General features: G+C 46.7%; 2 protein-coding genes across 2 annotated transcripts; both read right to left on the minus strand.

Moving 5' to 3' along the window:
- Nucleotides 1-357: 357 nt before the first annotated feature.
- Nucleotides 358-13,450, minus strand: LOC103626529 (protein trichome birefringence-like 12). The gene is made up of 4 exons (XM_008646950.4): nt 12,225-13,450; nt 11,959-12,099; nt 11,610-11,859; nt 358-723 (listed from the first exon to the last, which is right to left on the minus strand). The coding sequence occupies exons 1-4, from the start codon at nt 12,803-12,805 to the stop codon at nt 427-429; spliced, it is 1,269 nt and encodes a 422-aa protein (XP_008645172.3). The 5' UTR covers nt 12,806-13,450; the 3' UTR covers nt 358-426.
- LOC100276233 (uncharacterized) lies at nt 2,267-2,742 on the minus strand. The gene has a single exon (NM_001150071.2). It carries the CDS (start codon nt 2,677-2,679, stop codon nt 2,353-2,355), a length of 327 nt encoding a protein of 108 aa, NP_001143543.1. The 5' UTR covers nt 2,680-2,742; the 3' UTR covers nt 2,267-2,352.
- Nucleotides 13,451-17,427: the final 3,977 nt, after the last annotated feature.

A 17,427-nucleotide genomic window follows, 5' to 3' on the forward strand; every position in this document is an offset into this window, starting at 1 on the left:
ATACTCTTGGAGATGCTCTAAAAGAAGAAGATCTGGCTTACCTGGTTCTGTGTTTGTTTTGGGCTGATTTTGGGGGTTCGCGCGTTAAATCTGGTAGTGGAAACAAGATTTGATTTGCTTGGTTATGTTAGTTTTTATCCTGATTTTAGGGGTTTTGCACGTTAAATCTGGTGTCATTGTTTCTGTGCGCCTCGGTCCACATGTCTGGTGGTCTAAGTTGTTGGTGCTTGTATTGTACTGGTACACCAAAGCGAAGAGTCGACACGACCGAAGCGCTCCGATGCATGGACGACGGCGGCGGCGCGAAACGAGGTGAAGTGCGACGGCTTAGCGACCATTTGGTCTTAACATACTGTATTAAAAAAAGACACATTTGCAAGGCAGTCGGTCACAACTTCACTGGAAAATAAGCAACAGTCATCGTCATCATTTTCCTTTTTCTAGCCGCTTGAAGTGATGCAGGATCTGCACGGCCATGACGTCGACCCAGGTGTCCGGCACGCCGGGAAGGCACCAGTGCATGCAGTCCTGCCCGTACGCGGCCACCACGCCCTTCTTCCCCAGCCAGGCCGCCGGGTGTGCGTCGGCTCGGAACTCGCTCATGTAGGTCAGGTTCACCAGTCGGATGCCCGACGACCCTGCCAACGCCTCCTCCGTCACCGCGTTCACCGTCCTCGCGTCCTTGTTCACACCCCCGAATTGCGGATCGAACCAAGCGTCCAGCTGCACAAAGATGAGTACAACAAAAATCAACATTTTGAAATGAAGTCTTGAATGTTAGGATTAACCCTATCCCGATTACTGTTAAGATACAATGAAGTCCACTTCAGAATATATCTTTATGCTTTCTCGGGGAGCTATTTCTTGAAAGAGTTGCAAACAGACAGCGAGAGCATCGTCGATAATGCACGCTGAGTTTGTAGCTACATATGAGGCAACTGGACAAGCGATATGGATAAAGAAATTCGTACCAGATTAAGAGTGGTTGATAGCATAAAGCGACCACTGAGAATTTACTACGACGACGAGCCAGCGGTATTTTTCTCCCATAACAATAAGTCAAGTGGCTCTGCCAAGTATATTGACATTAAGTGTTATATTGTTAAGGAGACGATTTTGGATCACACCATTCAAGTTGAGCATATAAGAACCCATCAGATGCTTGTGGATCCGCTCACAAAAGGTCTCCCACCCAACGTGTTTAGTAAGCACGCAGCTGGCATGAGATTAAGGGAGTACCTATGATCCTGAATCACAGGGGCTACAAATTGCAACATAGTAAAATCTTTCGTTCTGAAGTAGGGGAGCATGTTGTAGTTAATGAGTGCGGTGATACTTAATAGAACATTGTCACACATTGGTCTCTATGTGTAAACTTGTTAAAGGATGGAATTAATAAAAGTTTGAGTGTGAGGTATGTAGAGAACAAAGGGGAGATTGTTAGGATGTGTCCTTTACACTAGTCGGTTAACAGTAACCGGGGTAGGGTTAATCCTAACCGTCTAACCGCGCCCCTGATCGGGAACCAATCTCCTCGCCACACGCAGGGAGATCGAGAAGGAGGAGGAGGCGGGTCTTCGCTGCAAGACGTCGCCGCAATTATGGCTAGGAACAACAACGACGATATGTATACCTATACCCCTCAGTAGAATAGATCTACTCATCATCGAGGTATTTTAGACATGGATTGGTATTCTAGTGACTTAGGAATCGATCCTAGCACTAAAGAATGTAACCATGGTATCGGAGTCATCCTAAGAACCCTATATCTCCTAATCCGCATCGGTTTTATGAGATCACAAAAAGGTCTCGGATCAATGTGATTGAACTTATTTTTTTATCATCGTTCATCACCTGAGAACAAAAAGATTAGAATAGACAGAAAGAGTTTTAAATCTCTTGGGTTAGGGTTTACCTAACCATAAATCTAGGGTTTTCGGCCACTGAGAGACTTGGTCTTGGCCACACCCATGGAATCCGAGATAGTAAAAATAGATCGACGTTTTAGGGTTAGGGTTTAAAAACCTAACCCTACTCGGTTTTTAAATCGAGTCACAGAGACCACACAAGCCTCGGGATCCAACAATCCACGGCCTAGAAACAGTCAATAAGAAATAGAAATCGCGCAGATCTGGTTAGGGTTTTTGAACCCTAACCGAAAAAATCCCCAAAAGTGCACAAATGCACTGACCGAATCAAAGAAAATAACAGATATATCGCGGGGGCCGGATCTACGAGTCTCTACCTCCAAAACTCGTTCCCGTTACAAAATATCCATATCATACATTCATTCATCACAGTAAGGGATTCGAGTACACGAGGACTAGATCCGAGTTCAAAAGTTAAACACGGTCATGAGGCCGACTCAATTTTTTTCTCTCGACCCGTCGTGCTCGGACTACCATCAGATCCCGGCCGACAGCAGCTCACCCGCCCGAAGGGATGAGCTCGCTGGCGGCAAGGTCTGCGGAGTACCGTGCTCATGGAGTTTTGGCCGTTCAGTGCACAGTGTCGGCCGAACATGGAGACAGGAGAGCTCGCAGAGAGAGAAGTAAAGAAAAGAGAGAGAGAGCACAGAGCAAGCCCAAGGTCGCGGCCGGCTAGGAGCAGATGCTCTCTAGCGGTCGGTGTTTCTTGTGCGGCAGAAAAAATGAACAAAGAGTGAGGGGAGTCGGCCATGCAGCGCCAATACTCCCTGGCGGGTCAGTTCTGTTTGGTGCTGCAAGGAAAAGAAATGAGATTAGGGTTCACCCCCTCCGATTTTCCTGCTTTAAATAGAACCTAACTACAGAAAACGCGTGGATCTACATCGTCGATCCGGCTGGACGACTCATATTCAGGCAGGGAGGGGGGGAGAGCGCCCTTATGGGCCACTTTGGTGGCCTAGGCCCAAGTTGTGGCCTGGGCGCGCCCTCCTCTAGCGGCTGAGCAGTATTAGGCCTGTGTGCGCTCCCTCTTTCCACCGGTCGTGGGGGCGTTTGTGGGCCGCCCAGGCTGGGCTGAGCCAGAGATCGACCAAATTATGCTTTTATTCTAGCGAATTTTATTTTTTATTTCCTGAGTAGGAAAAAACATAATAAAGAAATCAGAAAATAGGGTAGAAAATTTAGAAATGTTTTTTTTGGAAAATTACAGAGATATTTTATGGACCATTTATTTTGTTGCGTACTTTGGTATTATTACTTATATTTTATGCAATTTTCAGTTGATTATGAAACCAACATGGATTAATTATTGTTTGAATTGCATAGAATTCAAAAAAAATTATGGTGACTGAATATTTTAACCAACGTTGGATATTGTTACCACAATTTTATACAAGTTTATGTTTTCTAGATCATCCAACGATGGTTTAGAATTTTATGACCAGAAATTTTCATAGATAAGGCATAGTTATTATTTAACCAATGTTGAATATTTAATTCATGCATGTTCTATGATTCAATATTTATTCCAGATGTCCTAAATATTTTCTGTTTTAATTTTGCAAAGGTGCTCATACTGCTATGCTGATTAACCAGATTGCACAGATGAAACCGCTAGATGGTAGTAATTGCCATTCTTGACGAAAGGATATTGACATGATAACCACAATGAGTGAGATAGATTACGCACTGCGGTTTGATAAACCAATAGAGCTCACAGTGGGCACTCCCAACTATGACCACAGGTAGATGCAATACTGCATCGACAAAGTCAAGTGGGAAAGGTCAAATGACAAGTTTATGATTATTCTTAAGAAGAGCATCAAGAAGCCCCTTAAATGTTCCATACTAGAGTGTGAGACTGTCAAAGAGTACCTAGAGAGAGTAGCCTATCATCATAAAGGGTCCTCCAAGGCATATGCTTGCTCTCTAATGACTGAGTTTGTCAACGCAAAATACGATGGAAATGGTGTCAGGCCATTTATTCAGAAAATGATATACATCGTTGCTAAGATAAACAAGTACCTCGGGTCTTCTCTACACGAGGAATTTGTAGTGTTTATTGTAATGAAATCTCTGCCCGACGAGTTTGAGACTTTTCACATACAGTATAACACCAGTATTACTGATAAGTGGAACATAGACCAACTCTTGGCACAGTGTGTCCAGAAGGAAGAGAGGTTAAAACGGACTGGAGACTCTGTCAACCTCGTAAAAGACAATATCCCTAGACAAAACAAGAACTCAAAGAAAAAGTTCAAAAAGCAGGGTAAGCAGAATAACCAGACTTCTTCAAGCAATAATAATTAGTCAAGACAAGGAGACAGTTTTTTAGTTTCCCCTGATACCTGCCTCTACTGCAAGAAGACAGGCCATTACAAGAGAAAGTGCCATGAATTCCTGTAGTTTCTACTAGAGAGTGGTAAGGACCAAGTTACTTTTGTAAATGAGTCTTTATACTTAGAATATCCCAGTTATTCTTGGTGGATTGACTCAGGTGCAACTGTTCATGTTGCAAACTCTCTACAGGGAGTCTGTATAAGCCAAAGGCTCCCAAAGGGCCGAAGAACAATTAGAGTGGCAAATAGAGTTGAAGCAGCAGTCGAGGCTATTGAAAATCTACATATTAATTTACTTAATGGTTTTGTACTGTTGTTGAGAGACGTACTTTATGTACCTTCCTTGCAAAGGAACCTTATTTCAGTTTTTAGATTAGATGATCAGCACATTCATTGCCATTTCGGCGACAAACCGTGTGTCATTCAGTTTGATAATAAAAATGTTGGTCTCGTCATCCGACGAGATATGCTTTATTTACTTTCGCACAGTGACGTTGTTAATGTATTGGATACACCAGAAAACGATCCAGCCAGCAGTGTCAATAAAAAACGAAGTGATGGAGAAACCTCATCGAAATTATGGCACTATCGTTTAGACCATATTTCGAGGGGAAGAATAGAACGTCTCGTTAAGGAACAGATTCTTCATCCCCTAGACTTCACAAACTTAGAGCAATGCAGAGATTGCATTAATGGTAAATTTGTGAAGCAGATTAAGAAAATTGTTGAGCATAGTACGAGAGTTTTAGAAATTATTCATACAGATATCTGTGGTCTTTTTCCAATTAGGACAGTAGATAGGTTTAACTCGTTCATAACCTTCACAGATGACTACTCTCGCTACGGTTATATTTATCCCATTAAGAAAAGACCAGAAGCATTATAGAAGTTTAAACAATTCAAGACTGAAGTAGAAAATTAACATGATTCGAAGATAAAGATTGTCAGATCAGATCGTGGGGGGAGTACTATGGGCGTCATACCGAGTATGGCCAGGTCTTGGGACCTTTCACGAGGTTCCTGAGAGAAAACGATATTGTGGCTCAGTATTCAATACATGGCGAACCACAACAGAATGGGGTTGCCGAAAGGCATAACAGAACGCTAATGGATATGGTAAGGAGTATGTTTAGTTACTCTAACCTACCATTGGGTCTATGGATGGAGGTTTTAAAAACCGCTATGCATATACTCAATAGAGTTTCTAGTAAATCAGTGGCTAGAACTCCATATGAGTTGTGGACTAGCAGAAAGCCCACGCTCAACTACTTCCACATATGGGGTTGTCCAGCAGAAGCTAGAATATTTTCTTAGATAGACTGAACAGGGAAAGCTAGATGAGAGAACCACTAGCTGCCATTTTATTGACTACCCTGAGAGATCAAGGGTTATAGATTCTACTACCCAGACAAACAAACCAAGTTCATAGAAACCAGACATGCCATTTTTCTTAGAGGATGACATGATTAAGGGGAGTAAGGTACTCAGAGATGTTGACCTACAGGAAAAGAGGATGTATGTCCCGTTTCCGATGGTTGAAGAACCATACTTCTCGATACCCACTGTGGTTCCACCAACAGTCATACCGACTGTGGGAGAAACCACTACTGCAAATGTGACATCACCTAGTGCAACTACTACAAAGCAAGTAGTTTCACCTTCTGCGCATATTGGCCCTGAGACAGTTGCATAGGATAGTTCAGACGATAGTGGTAGTGTTGCACCAAGTGACGCACCATTGCAGGAGCCCCAGGTAGAACCTAAACTAGAATCAAGTCTCAGGAGGTCACAGAGGCTCAGAAAGTCTGCGATTCCTGATGACTATGAAGTCTATGCTGCAGAAGACATAGGAAGTGATGAGATTTATATGAGTGAGGACATTGATACAAAAGGTGATCCCACTACATATGAAGCTGCTATGAGAAGCGCAAATTCATCCAAATGGTTATCCGCCATGGAAGATGAATTAGAATCCATGAGAATGAACAAAGTTTGGGACTTAGAAGTCATTCCCCAAGGAGCCAAAATAGTAGGTTGTAAATGGGTCTACAAGACCAAGCGTGACTCCAAAGGGAATGTAGAAAGATACAAGGCTAGACTTGTGGCCAACGGGTTCACACAGAGAGAAGGCATCGACTACCATGAAACCTTCTCACCTGTCTCAACATAAGATTCATTCAGGATCATCATGGAACTTGTTGCTCATTTTGATCTAGAACTCCATCAGATGGATGTAAAGACAACATTCCTAAATGGAGAGTTGGTAGAAAACGTGTTCATGGCACAACCAAAGGGTTTTGTTGTGAACGGTAAAGAACACATGGTATGTCACTTGAGGAGGTTCATTTATGGATTAAAACAAGCCTCCAGATAGTGGTACATCAAGTTTGATCAGACTATTAGAAATTTCGGTTTCGAGGAAAACAAGGAAGACAATTTCATTTATGCAAAATTTAGGAAAGAAAAGTATATCTTCCTTGTTCTGTATGTCGATGACATACTCTTAGCTAGTAGTGATAAGGATCTACTGGCGGAAACAAAAAGTTTCTTTCCTCGAACTTTGATATGAAAGACATGGCTATGCAGATGTCGACTAGGGAGGGTGTAGAGATACACTGAAGTCCACTTCAGGGTATATTTTTATGCTTTCTAGGGGAGATATTTCTTGGAAGAGTTGCAAACAGACAGCGAGAGCATCGTCGACAATGCACGCTGAGTTTGTAGCTACGTATGAGGCAACTGGACATGTGATATCGATAAAGAAATTCGTACACGGATTAAGACTAGTTGATAGCATAGAGCGACCACTGAGAATTTACTGCGACAACGAGCCAGCGGTATTTTTCTCCCATAACAATAAGTCAAGTGGCTCTGCCAAGTATATTGACATTAAGTGTTATATTGTTAAGGAGAAGATTCTGGATCACACCATTCAAGTTGAGCATATAAGAACCCATCAGATGCTTGTGGATCCGCACACAGAAGGTCTCCCACCCAGCGTGTTTAGTAAGCACGCAGCCGACATGGGATTAAGGGAGTACCTATGATCCTGAATCACAGGGGCTATAGATTGCAACATAGTAAAATCTTTTGTTTTGAAGCACGGGAACATGTTGTAGTCAATGAGTGCGATGATACTTAATAAATCACTAGGTATATGCCCGTGCGTTGCAACGGGTAATACTAATGCAAGCATAGGTCATTGTTTAGTGAGGTAATCAACCGGCAGGGTGACACTTGTGTATGTATAGATCATTGTTTAGTGATGTTATCAACCAAACTTCATGCGTCGGGTCGACATGCGAGGGAGGTGACATTGGGAGGCAGGCTCGGGGGCGGGGTGTCGGGTGTGTGGGACCGTGAATTGCATCGGGAGGAAGATTGGAGGGCGTTAGGTGGATGGAGGCTACGACATGTGGAACGTGGCGCGGTTAGAGCGAGAGTTGGGAAGAGGTGGAGGAGGCCGGGTGCGGACAGTTCTGCCAAAGTGGCCTTAGGCGAGTCGTGACTGCGTCTACTACCCGAGCTTGGCCTCGGATGAGTCGTGACTGCGTCTGCTGCCCGGGCTTGGCCTCGGATGAGTCATGATTGTCTGTCCCGCCCGGGCTTGGCCTCAGACGAGTCGTGATTATGTCTCCCGCTCGAGGGTGTCCTCAGGCGAGTCGTGACTGCGTCTCCCGCCGGGCTTGGCCTTGGGCGATTCTTGACAGCCTCTCCCGCCCGAGAGTGGTCTCGAGCGAGTCATGACTGTGTATCCCACCGGAGGATGGCCTCGGGCGAGTTGTGACTACTTGTCTTGCCGGAGGTTGGCCTTGGGCCAGTCGTGACTATCTATCCCACTCGCAGATGGCCTCGAGCGAGTCATTACTGCCTGTCCCGCCCGCGGATGGCCTCAGGCGAGTTGTGACTATCTGTCCCACCCGAGAATGGCCTCAGGCGAGTCGTGGTTGCCTGTATCGCTCAGGCTTGGCCTCGAACGAGTCGTGATTGTGTCTCCCGCCTGAGGGTGGCCTCGGGCGAGTCGTGACTGCCTCTCCCCCCAAGATGGCCTCGAGTGAATCGTGACTGCCTCTCCCACCCAGGGTTGCCCTCGAGCGAATCATTACTGCCTTTCTCGCCCGGGGTTGCCTCGGGCGAGTCATTACTGCCAGTACCACATGGGGTTGTCCTCGGGCGAGTCGTGTCTGCTTGTCCCGCCCGAGGGTGGCCACGAGAGAGTCGTGGCTGCTTGTCCCACCTGGGCATGGCCTCGGGTGACTCGTGCCTATGTCTCCTGCCCAAGAGTGTTCTAGGACAAGTCGTGACTGTTTGTACCGTGTAGGCTTGGCCTCAAGCGAGTTGTCACTGCCTCTCCCACCCGAGAGTGGCCTCGGCCAAGTCGTGATTGTGTCTCTCGCCTGGGCTTGGTCTCGGGCGACTCGTGACTGCCTATCCCATCTAGGCATGGCCTTGAGCGAATCATGATTGCGTCTCACGCCCAAAGGTGGCCTCGGGCGAGTCGTGACTGCGTCTCCTGCCCGGGCTTGGCCTCGGATGAGTCATGATTGTGTCTCCCGCCCGAGGTTGGCCTCGGGCGAGTCGTGACTGCATCTCCCATTCGAGCTTGGCCTTGGGCGATTCTTGACAGCCTCTCCCGCCCGAGAATGGCCTCGAGCGAGTCGTGACTACGTATCCTGCCGGGGGTTGGCCTCGGGCGAGTGGTGACTACCTGTCCCACCTGATGATGGCCACAGGCGAGTCGTGACTACTTCTCCCACCCCGGGTTGTCCTCGGGCGAGTCGTGACTGCCTATCCCACCCGAGGATGGCCTCAGGTGAGTCGTGGCTAACTGTCCAGCCAGGGCTTGGTCTCGGGTGAGTCGTGACTGTGTCTCCTGTCGGGGGTTGGCTTCTAGCGAGTCGTGACTGCCTGTCTCGCCAGAGGATGGCCTCGGGCTAGTCGTGGCTGCCTATCCTGCCTGGGCTTGGCCTCGGGCGAGTCGTGACTGCCTCTCCCACCCGAGGGTTGCCTCGGGCGGACTGCCTGTTCTGTCTTGCCTTGGCCTCGGGCGAGTTGTAACTTTGTATCCCACCGGGGTTGGCCTCAGGCGAGCTGTAACTGTGTATCCCACCCGGGGGTTAGCATTGAGCGAGTCGTGACTGTCTGTCCCGCCCGCGGATGACCTCAGGCGAGTCGTTACTGCCTGTCCCTGTCCCGCCTAGGTTTGGCCTCGGACGAGTCGTGACTGTGTCTCCCGCCCGAGAGTGGTCTAGGAAGAGTCGTGACTGCCTGTCCTATTTTGGCTTTGCTTCGGGCAAGTCATAACTGCCCCTCCCACAGAGGGTTGGCCTCGGGCGAGTCGTTACTACCTCTCCCACCTGATGGTGGTGGTGCACGCGGGGACGGTGGAGGTAGGCCGATCGTGGGGGCAATGCGCTCATCTCCTCGAGGAAGCTATCACCGCAGGAGGAGAGGGAGACAAGGAGGCACTACATATTTGTGACATGTCTTTAATTGGATACACCTACAAAACAATTATAAATATTGCATAAAAAATAAAATACTGGCAAACAATAACCGTGTAAATTTCAAACTCATATTTACCATGTCATGGTCTAGGTAAAGTAAAACCCTTCATTCAACACTACATATTTGTGACATGTCTTTAATTGGATATAGTTCGTCTGTTTTAGTTTCAACATCACCGTCTCGCTTTAGAAAGATGAACTGAAAAGCATTTTCTATGTGGACACGACCTCCAGATTGGCACTTTAGATGATCTTGAGATTTTATTAAATTTATGCAATAGTCTATCACCTGCAAGTGTGTAAGTTGTTGTTAAAAATACCTATCACAATTATGAGACAGATATCACATCATATACTACGACCCTAATGTTGCAATACAACTCAAGCTTTTCCTCGACTGTTGTGAATGGCAAGGAAAAAAACATGCCCTCCATTATTGACTATAGATGACAAAGGACGCAGTCCTCCAAGTAGATGATTTCAGACAATTTTTGGTAAAATGCAAAAAATTAAGCTTCAATGGGGTATCTTTTGGCTTTATCATAAATCGATTTTTTCTCTCTAAAATTTCTGCATTTCGAAGGAGCCTAAACATATAAAACTACCATGTAATTAATCCACATTTTCCCTCCTGCGTTTTTTTCATGTGAACTAAACCACCTTTTCGAGTAAAATTTCCATGTGAAATAATCCACGTTTTTTCCTGCCGCGCAAGTTTGTCATGTGAACTATTTTTTATAATGCTCAATTTTCCATGTGAACTATGCCCCCTGATGCGTAATTTTTGAGATTTTATTAAATTTATGCAATAGTCTATCACCTGCAAGTGTGTAAGTTGTTGTTAAAAATACCAGAGTGGGTAAAAAATTATACATACCAGGATCACCAAATGAAAAACTAAGCATGAATTCATCACTTAAATATCGTAGTTGAGGTTGAATATAAACCAACATGGGTTGAGTTGGCTAGTGGGTGGGAGTTTAGGTGTTCCGCTTAAGGCATCCAGGGTTCGATTCTTGAGCTTGTTAGCAATTTTTTTTGCTGCGACAATAACGGACGAGGGAGGGGCAGAACGAGGGAGGGGCAGAACGGGGTGGCAACCTACCCCCTTACATTCTTCATAGTAGTAGAGATTGTCACGCATTGGTCTCTATATGTAAACTTGTAAAGGATGGAATTAATAAAAGTTTGAGTGTAAGGTATGTAGAGAACAAAAGGGAGATTGTTAGGATGTGTCATCCACACTAGCCAGTTAACAGTAACCGGGGTTGGGTTAATCCTAACCGTCTAACCGCGCCCCCGACGGGGGCTATCCTAACCGTTGGTTGTAGCCCCCGGTCACACGACGCCATATAAATAGATTAAGGGAGCCGACGGGTTTAGCCAACGCTAATCGCTCGACCACAAAACCCTAATCGACACTTTGAGAGGAACCAATCCCCTAGGTGCTCGGAGTGACTGGAATCGCTGTGACTATGTTTTAGATCACCATCGTCCCATCGGGATATGAGATTCCCCTGCAGGCAACACTGGAGGAGTTGTTCCACCGCCGATCAACGACGGGAACCAATCTCCTCGCCAAACGCAGTGATATCGAGAAGGAGGAGGAGGCGAGTCTTCGCTGCAAGACGCCGCTGCAATGATGGTTAGGAACAACAACGACAATATGTATACCTATACCTCTCAGTAAAATAGATCTACTTATCATCGAGGTATTTTAGATACGGATGGTTACTCTAGTGACTTAGGAATCGATTCTAATAACCAAAGAATCTAACATTGAAGCGAGACAGCACCTAGGTGATGTCGTCCCAGCTCAGCTGATGGTATGGTAGTACCTCATCCTCTTTAAGGAGTTTGTCAGTCACGCAGCTGCCGTTGCGATCCCACTCGCCGCCGTGGAAGTGGCGAGGCGACTGCGTGCGCCAGAGCTTCAGCGTCGTGCTCGGGGCCTCCGCGTCGATGTAGGCGGCCATGGATTTGATGACTCGTTTCAGGCCGTCGGGAATGCTGAGCGGAGGCTCGATCGGTCTTCCTCCTTCGTAGAACACAAGGGGCGTCTCTCTCGGGAATTTGTATGTCCCCCACCTGATTCACATACATATACACGTACGGGAATTTGTATGTCTGCAACTAAACAAGAATTTCACTTCAGAAAGTTTGGGAGCAGCAGCCTAGTAGTCTCACCAGTGCCCTGTGTTGAAGATCAGCACGTCGTAGAACTTGGTGACGCTTATCCAATCGTCAGCGGGGATGTCAACATCCACTCTGTAAATCCCCTTTATCCCATCCTTGTGAACCTGCTCCGGATCCTCCACTGGCTGCCACCTTTTGTATCATTCATTTTTTATACAAAACCATGCGTGTAAGCTTCCAAGAGACAGTACAGTGTATTGCTGCAATGCAAACCATAAGCAGAGGCAGGAAGACGAAGCGAGCAGTATATTGCTCACGTGTACTTGGCGAGCAGCACGGCGCGGTGGAAGGCGACGGTGACGTCGTGGCGGGGGAAGTAGCCGCCGCGCCAGGCGCCGCGGCGCTTCCACCGGCGCGCGTTGGGGTCGGCAGAGCGGAGCGCGCAGAGCAGCGCGATGGCGAGGTTCTCGGACAGCGAGTCGCCGACGAGGCCGACGCGGCGGCCGGCGGCGGCGGCGAGGAACGCGGAGGGGTCGATCCGCGGGACGACGCCGCAGCGCGCCGGCGCCCAGGACAGCGCCGCCAGCGGCGGCCGCCCGTTGCGGAGGCAGTTGTAGGAGCCGCTGTGGAACGGGCAGGTCGCGGAGTAGAGCGGCGCCGGCACGGGCCGCGGCGTCGCCACCCACCGCCCCGCCGTCAGGTCCGACGGCGCCGCGCCGCAGGGCAGCGGGTCCGGCTCAGAGACGGAGCGCCGCGCGGGAGCGGAGACGTGGCGGCGCAGCACGGCGGCGATCGCCAGGAGGGCGAAGGCGAGGAGAGGGAGGCGCAGCAGGCGGAGCCGCCGCGTTGCGCTCGCGGACGCCGTCGGCGATACGGACGTTGCCCGCTTCCTCCTCATTGCAGTGAGGTTCGATCGATGCTCCGGCTATATTTTTGGTGTCTTTTTTTTTCCTTAAAAGAAAAGGAATGGATGGTAGTAGCATATTGCCGAAATTAATGCATTGTACTTGCAACTGATTTGTTTCAGGGGAGTGGTTAGATATATTGACGATCACGCTTTACGGCACAAGCTTAGAAATCTCCATTTATTATTATACTTCTACTACGTACTATAAAACAAAAATAAAGAAGTATCTGGAATCACGTTTTAGATGAGGTCAGGAAAAAAAATCTAGAGAGCTTGCATGAGTAATGAACGGGCCAGGCAGGCAGGCAGGGATCCTCTTCTGTGGAGTCTGAAACTAGAGCTTTCTTCTCAGCAATGGCCGAACATGTACTGACTACTGGGGGTACGAGGAGGCAATGTCAGTGCAGAGAACCGATCCGGGCTCTGAATCTGATGAGCCGAGTGAAAGGAAACCGTCGGCGGAGCAGCACCGCTGGCTGCCGGCGTCTCGGTCGTCGGTCAACAAACCACGCCACCAGTCAGTCATCAGCTTGCTGCCTAAACTGACGATTTGCTAGTCTTGATATCTAGTACAGCTACTACAAGCCAATTCTCCCTCTCTGATCATTTTAAAATTATTATTATTCCGGTTGCTGCACTTGAATTATTATTATTATTATTATTATTATTATTATTATTATTATTATTATTATTATTATTATTATTATTATTATTATTATTATTATTATTATTATTATTATTATTATTATTATTATTATTATTACTACTACTACTATTTTGATATTTTGTCACTCTGACTTTTGTCTATGGTTAGTGGAATCACTGAAACGAAAGCTTCTCTGGCCTACTAAAATTTGGCATTAACTTCATGTCAAAACAGTTGAAAAATCAACAGACTCTAAGATTAATTTGATAATGTGACATAAAATGTAAAACTCAGATCTATTGGCAGATAGTACACATGATATTAGAACAGAACAGATCTGAAATAACTCAACAAGATTAACGCATAAATAAAGAATCGACAACGAATTTAAACATAAGACCGTCATCGCAATAAACTGAAAGTGCAGATTTACCACGAGTGATGGTGAAGAACCCGAGCGAGCGTGCGCGAAACACTTCCCAGAAACCTGATTCGTCGGCGTTGGTTCGGAGACACCGCTCTCTCTTGATCTGCTACATGGCAGACGAAGGGACGACAGGACAGAGAAGCGGCGACGCAAAGAATTAAGATGGAGAAGTCGAGGCGGTTCTGTTTTCCGTACGCCCCTGATCTAGCGGACGTCATCATTAAATAGAGGATTAGCCTCGACTAAACAATGGTTCGGTCTGCTAAATTCCAAAGACCATCCCTTGGAATATCTCTACGTACAACCGTCCGGAGATCTAGCATGTAATGTGTGTGCCCATTACTCCCAGTTGACGTTGCAGTCTATGTGTGGTATTTGATAACCTAATAAACAAAAGAACAAAAATTAAACTGTTGTTTAGAACACGTCACGACGTGACCGCGCATCGTCACAACTCACACGATAAATAACACGAAACACGAGCGAGCGCGCGTGTGACAACCTCCATAGTCCTTTATATGTTTCATGTGAAGTGTAAGGAATACTCTCACATATAATTTGGTTCTCTCTTACCTAAATGAGCAATATGAGAATAAAGCTCCATGTCATCTCTACACAACATCTTGACTTCCTTATTAATGTAGACCTAATTTCAACAAATACCGCCTTCTCTGAATATCTCCATTGAGGTCTGAGCACAGGTGAAGAAAAAGGAAGGAGTTGGCATTTTCCTCCGGCCGGGCTGTGTTCTGACAAGCCTGCTGATGCAGCAGTAGTAGTGGTGGTGGCCATAGAGCCAATCACATGTTCCCATCTGTTCCGTTCTGCACCTCTCTCTCTCTCTCCCTTCTCTGTCCTTGGGTTCGTTTACTTCTGTCAAGTCAACCCAGCCATGGGCGATGCCCTCCTCGCCAAGGCATGCGCTCTCAGCAGACTTCAAACCCACATGCTGTTGTTAGGCAGTCGCATGTCCCCACCTATGCAATCTTCCTTAGATTCCGGCTGATCATTATTTGCGGTCAGTCTTCTTGCTACTATATATATAGTATATACGTGTATGTTAATGACTACTAGTACGGTAGTACAACATAATAACCTGACAGTGTGTGATTGTGACCTGTGAGTTTCCGGTGACGGAGGTTAGTTAGGAGGCACCATGCTATGACAAGTATGCCGGACAGATTAGTGTGTTTTTTTAAAAAAAAAGAGATAAGTTAGATTAATTTATTTAGGATAAAGAAATAAACGAATCAAATTGATTTGGTTAGTTAGGATAGAAAAAAAAATATAAGTTACATTAATTTTGGTCAAGACATTTTCTTAAAGGCTAAGTAAGCCTCTCCCTGTAAGGGTTGATTTGGTGACAAGGGGATCCCGGGAGGATTGGAGGGGATTGAGGGAGAAATGAACTAATTTCCCCCTCAATCCCCTCCGATCCTCCCGGGATCCTGGATCACCAAATCAAGCCTAAGGAGGAAAAGATATATCAATCTAATCAATCAAGAACTAAGAAGAAAAGAATATTTCTTCTTGCTCGGCCGTAGGTAAGGTCCTCGGCCAGCTCCCTTGGTAGCATCTAGAGGAGGAGTTGAATAGGTGCGATCATGAAAAAAAATGCTTCAAACAATACAAACTTGGTAAAAAGGTGTTAGAGTAAACTAAAACCAAGTTTTTAGGGGTGAAAACGGAAACGGTAATTTTCGGATACTAACCCATGAGGCATCTCCTGTATCGGGCCTTAGGGCACCATGTGCGCTAGTCCCCATCACCCCGGTCCCTGGGGCACCTCTAGTGTTCAACCTTGGGGTAACTCCTCTTCTCTTCTAGCGAGCTTGCTAATTTTCTTGGGTGCACGCCCACATGATCAAATACATCTATCGCCGCGTCTTAAATGCATTGCACTATATACCTTCCCACCACGATACTGTGTTTTGACACCTCTTCATGGTGCACCTGAGGCGGGAACTTGTATTCTGGCTTTGTATGGTTCCCGGCGGGGGCCTAATATCCATATGACCCTTATAGGCTCTATAGGTGTACGGCTGTGTTTTGCATGCACGGATCCCTATAGACTATCTTCACTAAGCATCGTGGATCGATAGAGCCCTAGGTCCTTATCTATCCAATCGTATCGGGTGCATGGAACCCACGGACTTCGTCCTCCGAGGCGCGAGGAGCCTATATGTCATATTCGTGGGGTGCACCGAGATATTATGAGTTTTTTGGGGGGGTCTTATTCCTTTGAGGTGCGAGGGGACTTGGAAGTCGGTCGATCAGGCGTCTTGGGGCGCGTGGGGCCCTGAGGCCGTCTTAAGTGAATCGTGTAAAATAGACGGCACGGTCCTGTAGATGACACTGTTTGATATTGTTTACAGAGTGAAGTTTAAAATATGAGATGAGATAGGAGATCTACTAGAGATGGCCTGACAATCCTTCCCGCTAGTTCCTCGGGATATAAGAGCCCCCAAGATTATGATGGCCAGTGCTACTGGGCGTGGGGCCCAGGTGGGTCCTACTTGTCAGGTGCCCTAGGACCTGAATCTTATAGAACTTTAAGAGCGAGCTTGCTAATTTTTTTTATGATGTGTAGATAGGGCTGATAATGAGCTCTAAATTTAGTATTATAAAATTTAAGGATCAAATAGGATTAAGATCAGACTTTATTTCTATTCATTGTTGAACTAAAATTAATTAAAGGCTCAAATGAATTGTGAAAAAAACACTTGAATCGTGATTGATTATCACCTTATGTGCAGGTGTCCTTTATGTCAAGACTTTGTGCGCGCCATGCTACCAGCGAGGGTATACTTTTTTTTCTAGACGCTGGCAGTGGCCCCCGTGCCTACGGCATGTACGTGGCGTTGAAGCTGTAGTTATTTGATGGCTGTAGTGTAGCCATAATCTCATTCCGGACCCCTAAACCACAAAGTGCTGCTTCTGTTAAAAAAGTGCAAAAGAGTTTAAAAAGAGCAAAAAGAGAGAGAAAAAGGGGGACAATGCTGGTATTTTTCTATGGGTTATGCAAGGCATCAGCATCAGAGATGGAGATATGCAACTAGCTATGCTAATAAATTTTCTAATGCCTTACCAATAGCGGCATTAAACTGGCTGCGCCAAGTCAACCATCGGTAGCTAGCTAGCATGCTGCGTTTTATGTAGGCTTCAGCTGCATGCTGTTAGACCATCTGTTTGGTTGGATGTGTGCGCCCGTGCAAAGCTCTACAAATACAAAAATCAGACAACTCCATATGTTTGGTTGCTTGAATGTGAGTCTGGGCTAGGCCAGACTCGTGCAAAATGTTGGCCTCAGCCAGGCCCGTGGGATACGGCCAAAAGGCGCGTTCCACGCGAGCTAGGCTATGCTCGGCCACCGCCTCCATCCGTCACGCTCTCCTCACGCTAGGGTTTCGCCGTCGTCTCCTCTCCCCTCCCATCTCTCCCTCTCACGTCTCCTCTCCCCCTCGAGCTCCCCATCACCCCGAGCAAGCTCTCGCGTCTCCTCTCCCCTGCGTGCGAGCTCTCGCGTCTCCTCTCCCTCGC

The sequence above is a fragment of the Zea mays genome, chromosome 5 (assembly GCF_902167145.1).
Source record: "Zea mays cultivar B73 chromosome 5, Zm-B73-REFERENCE-NAM-5.0, whole genome shotgun sequence".
Classification (NCBI taxonomy): domain Eukaryota; kingdom Viridiplantae; phylum Streptophyta; class Magnoliopsida; order Poales; family Poaceae; genus Zea; species Zea mays.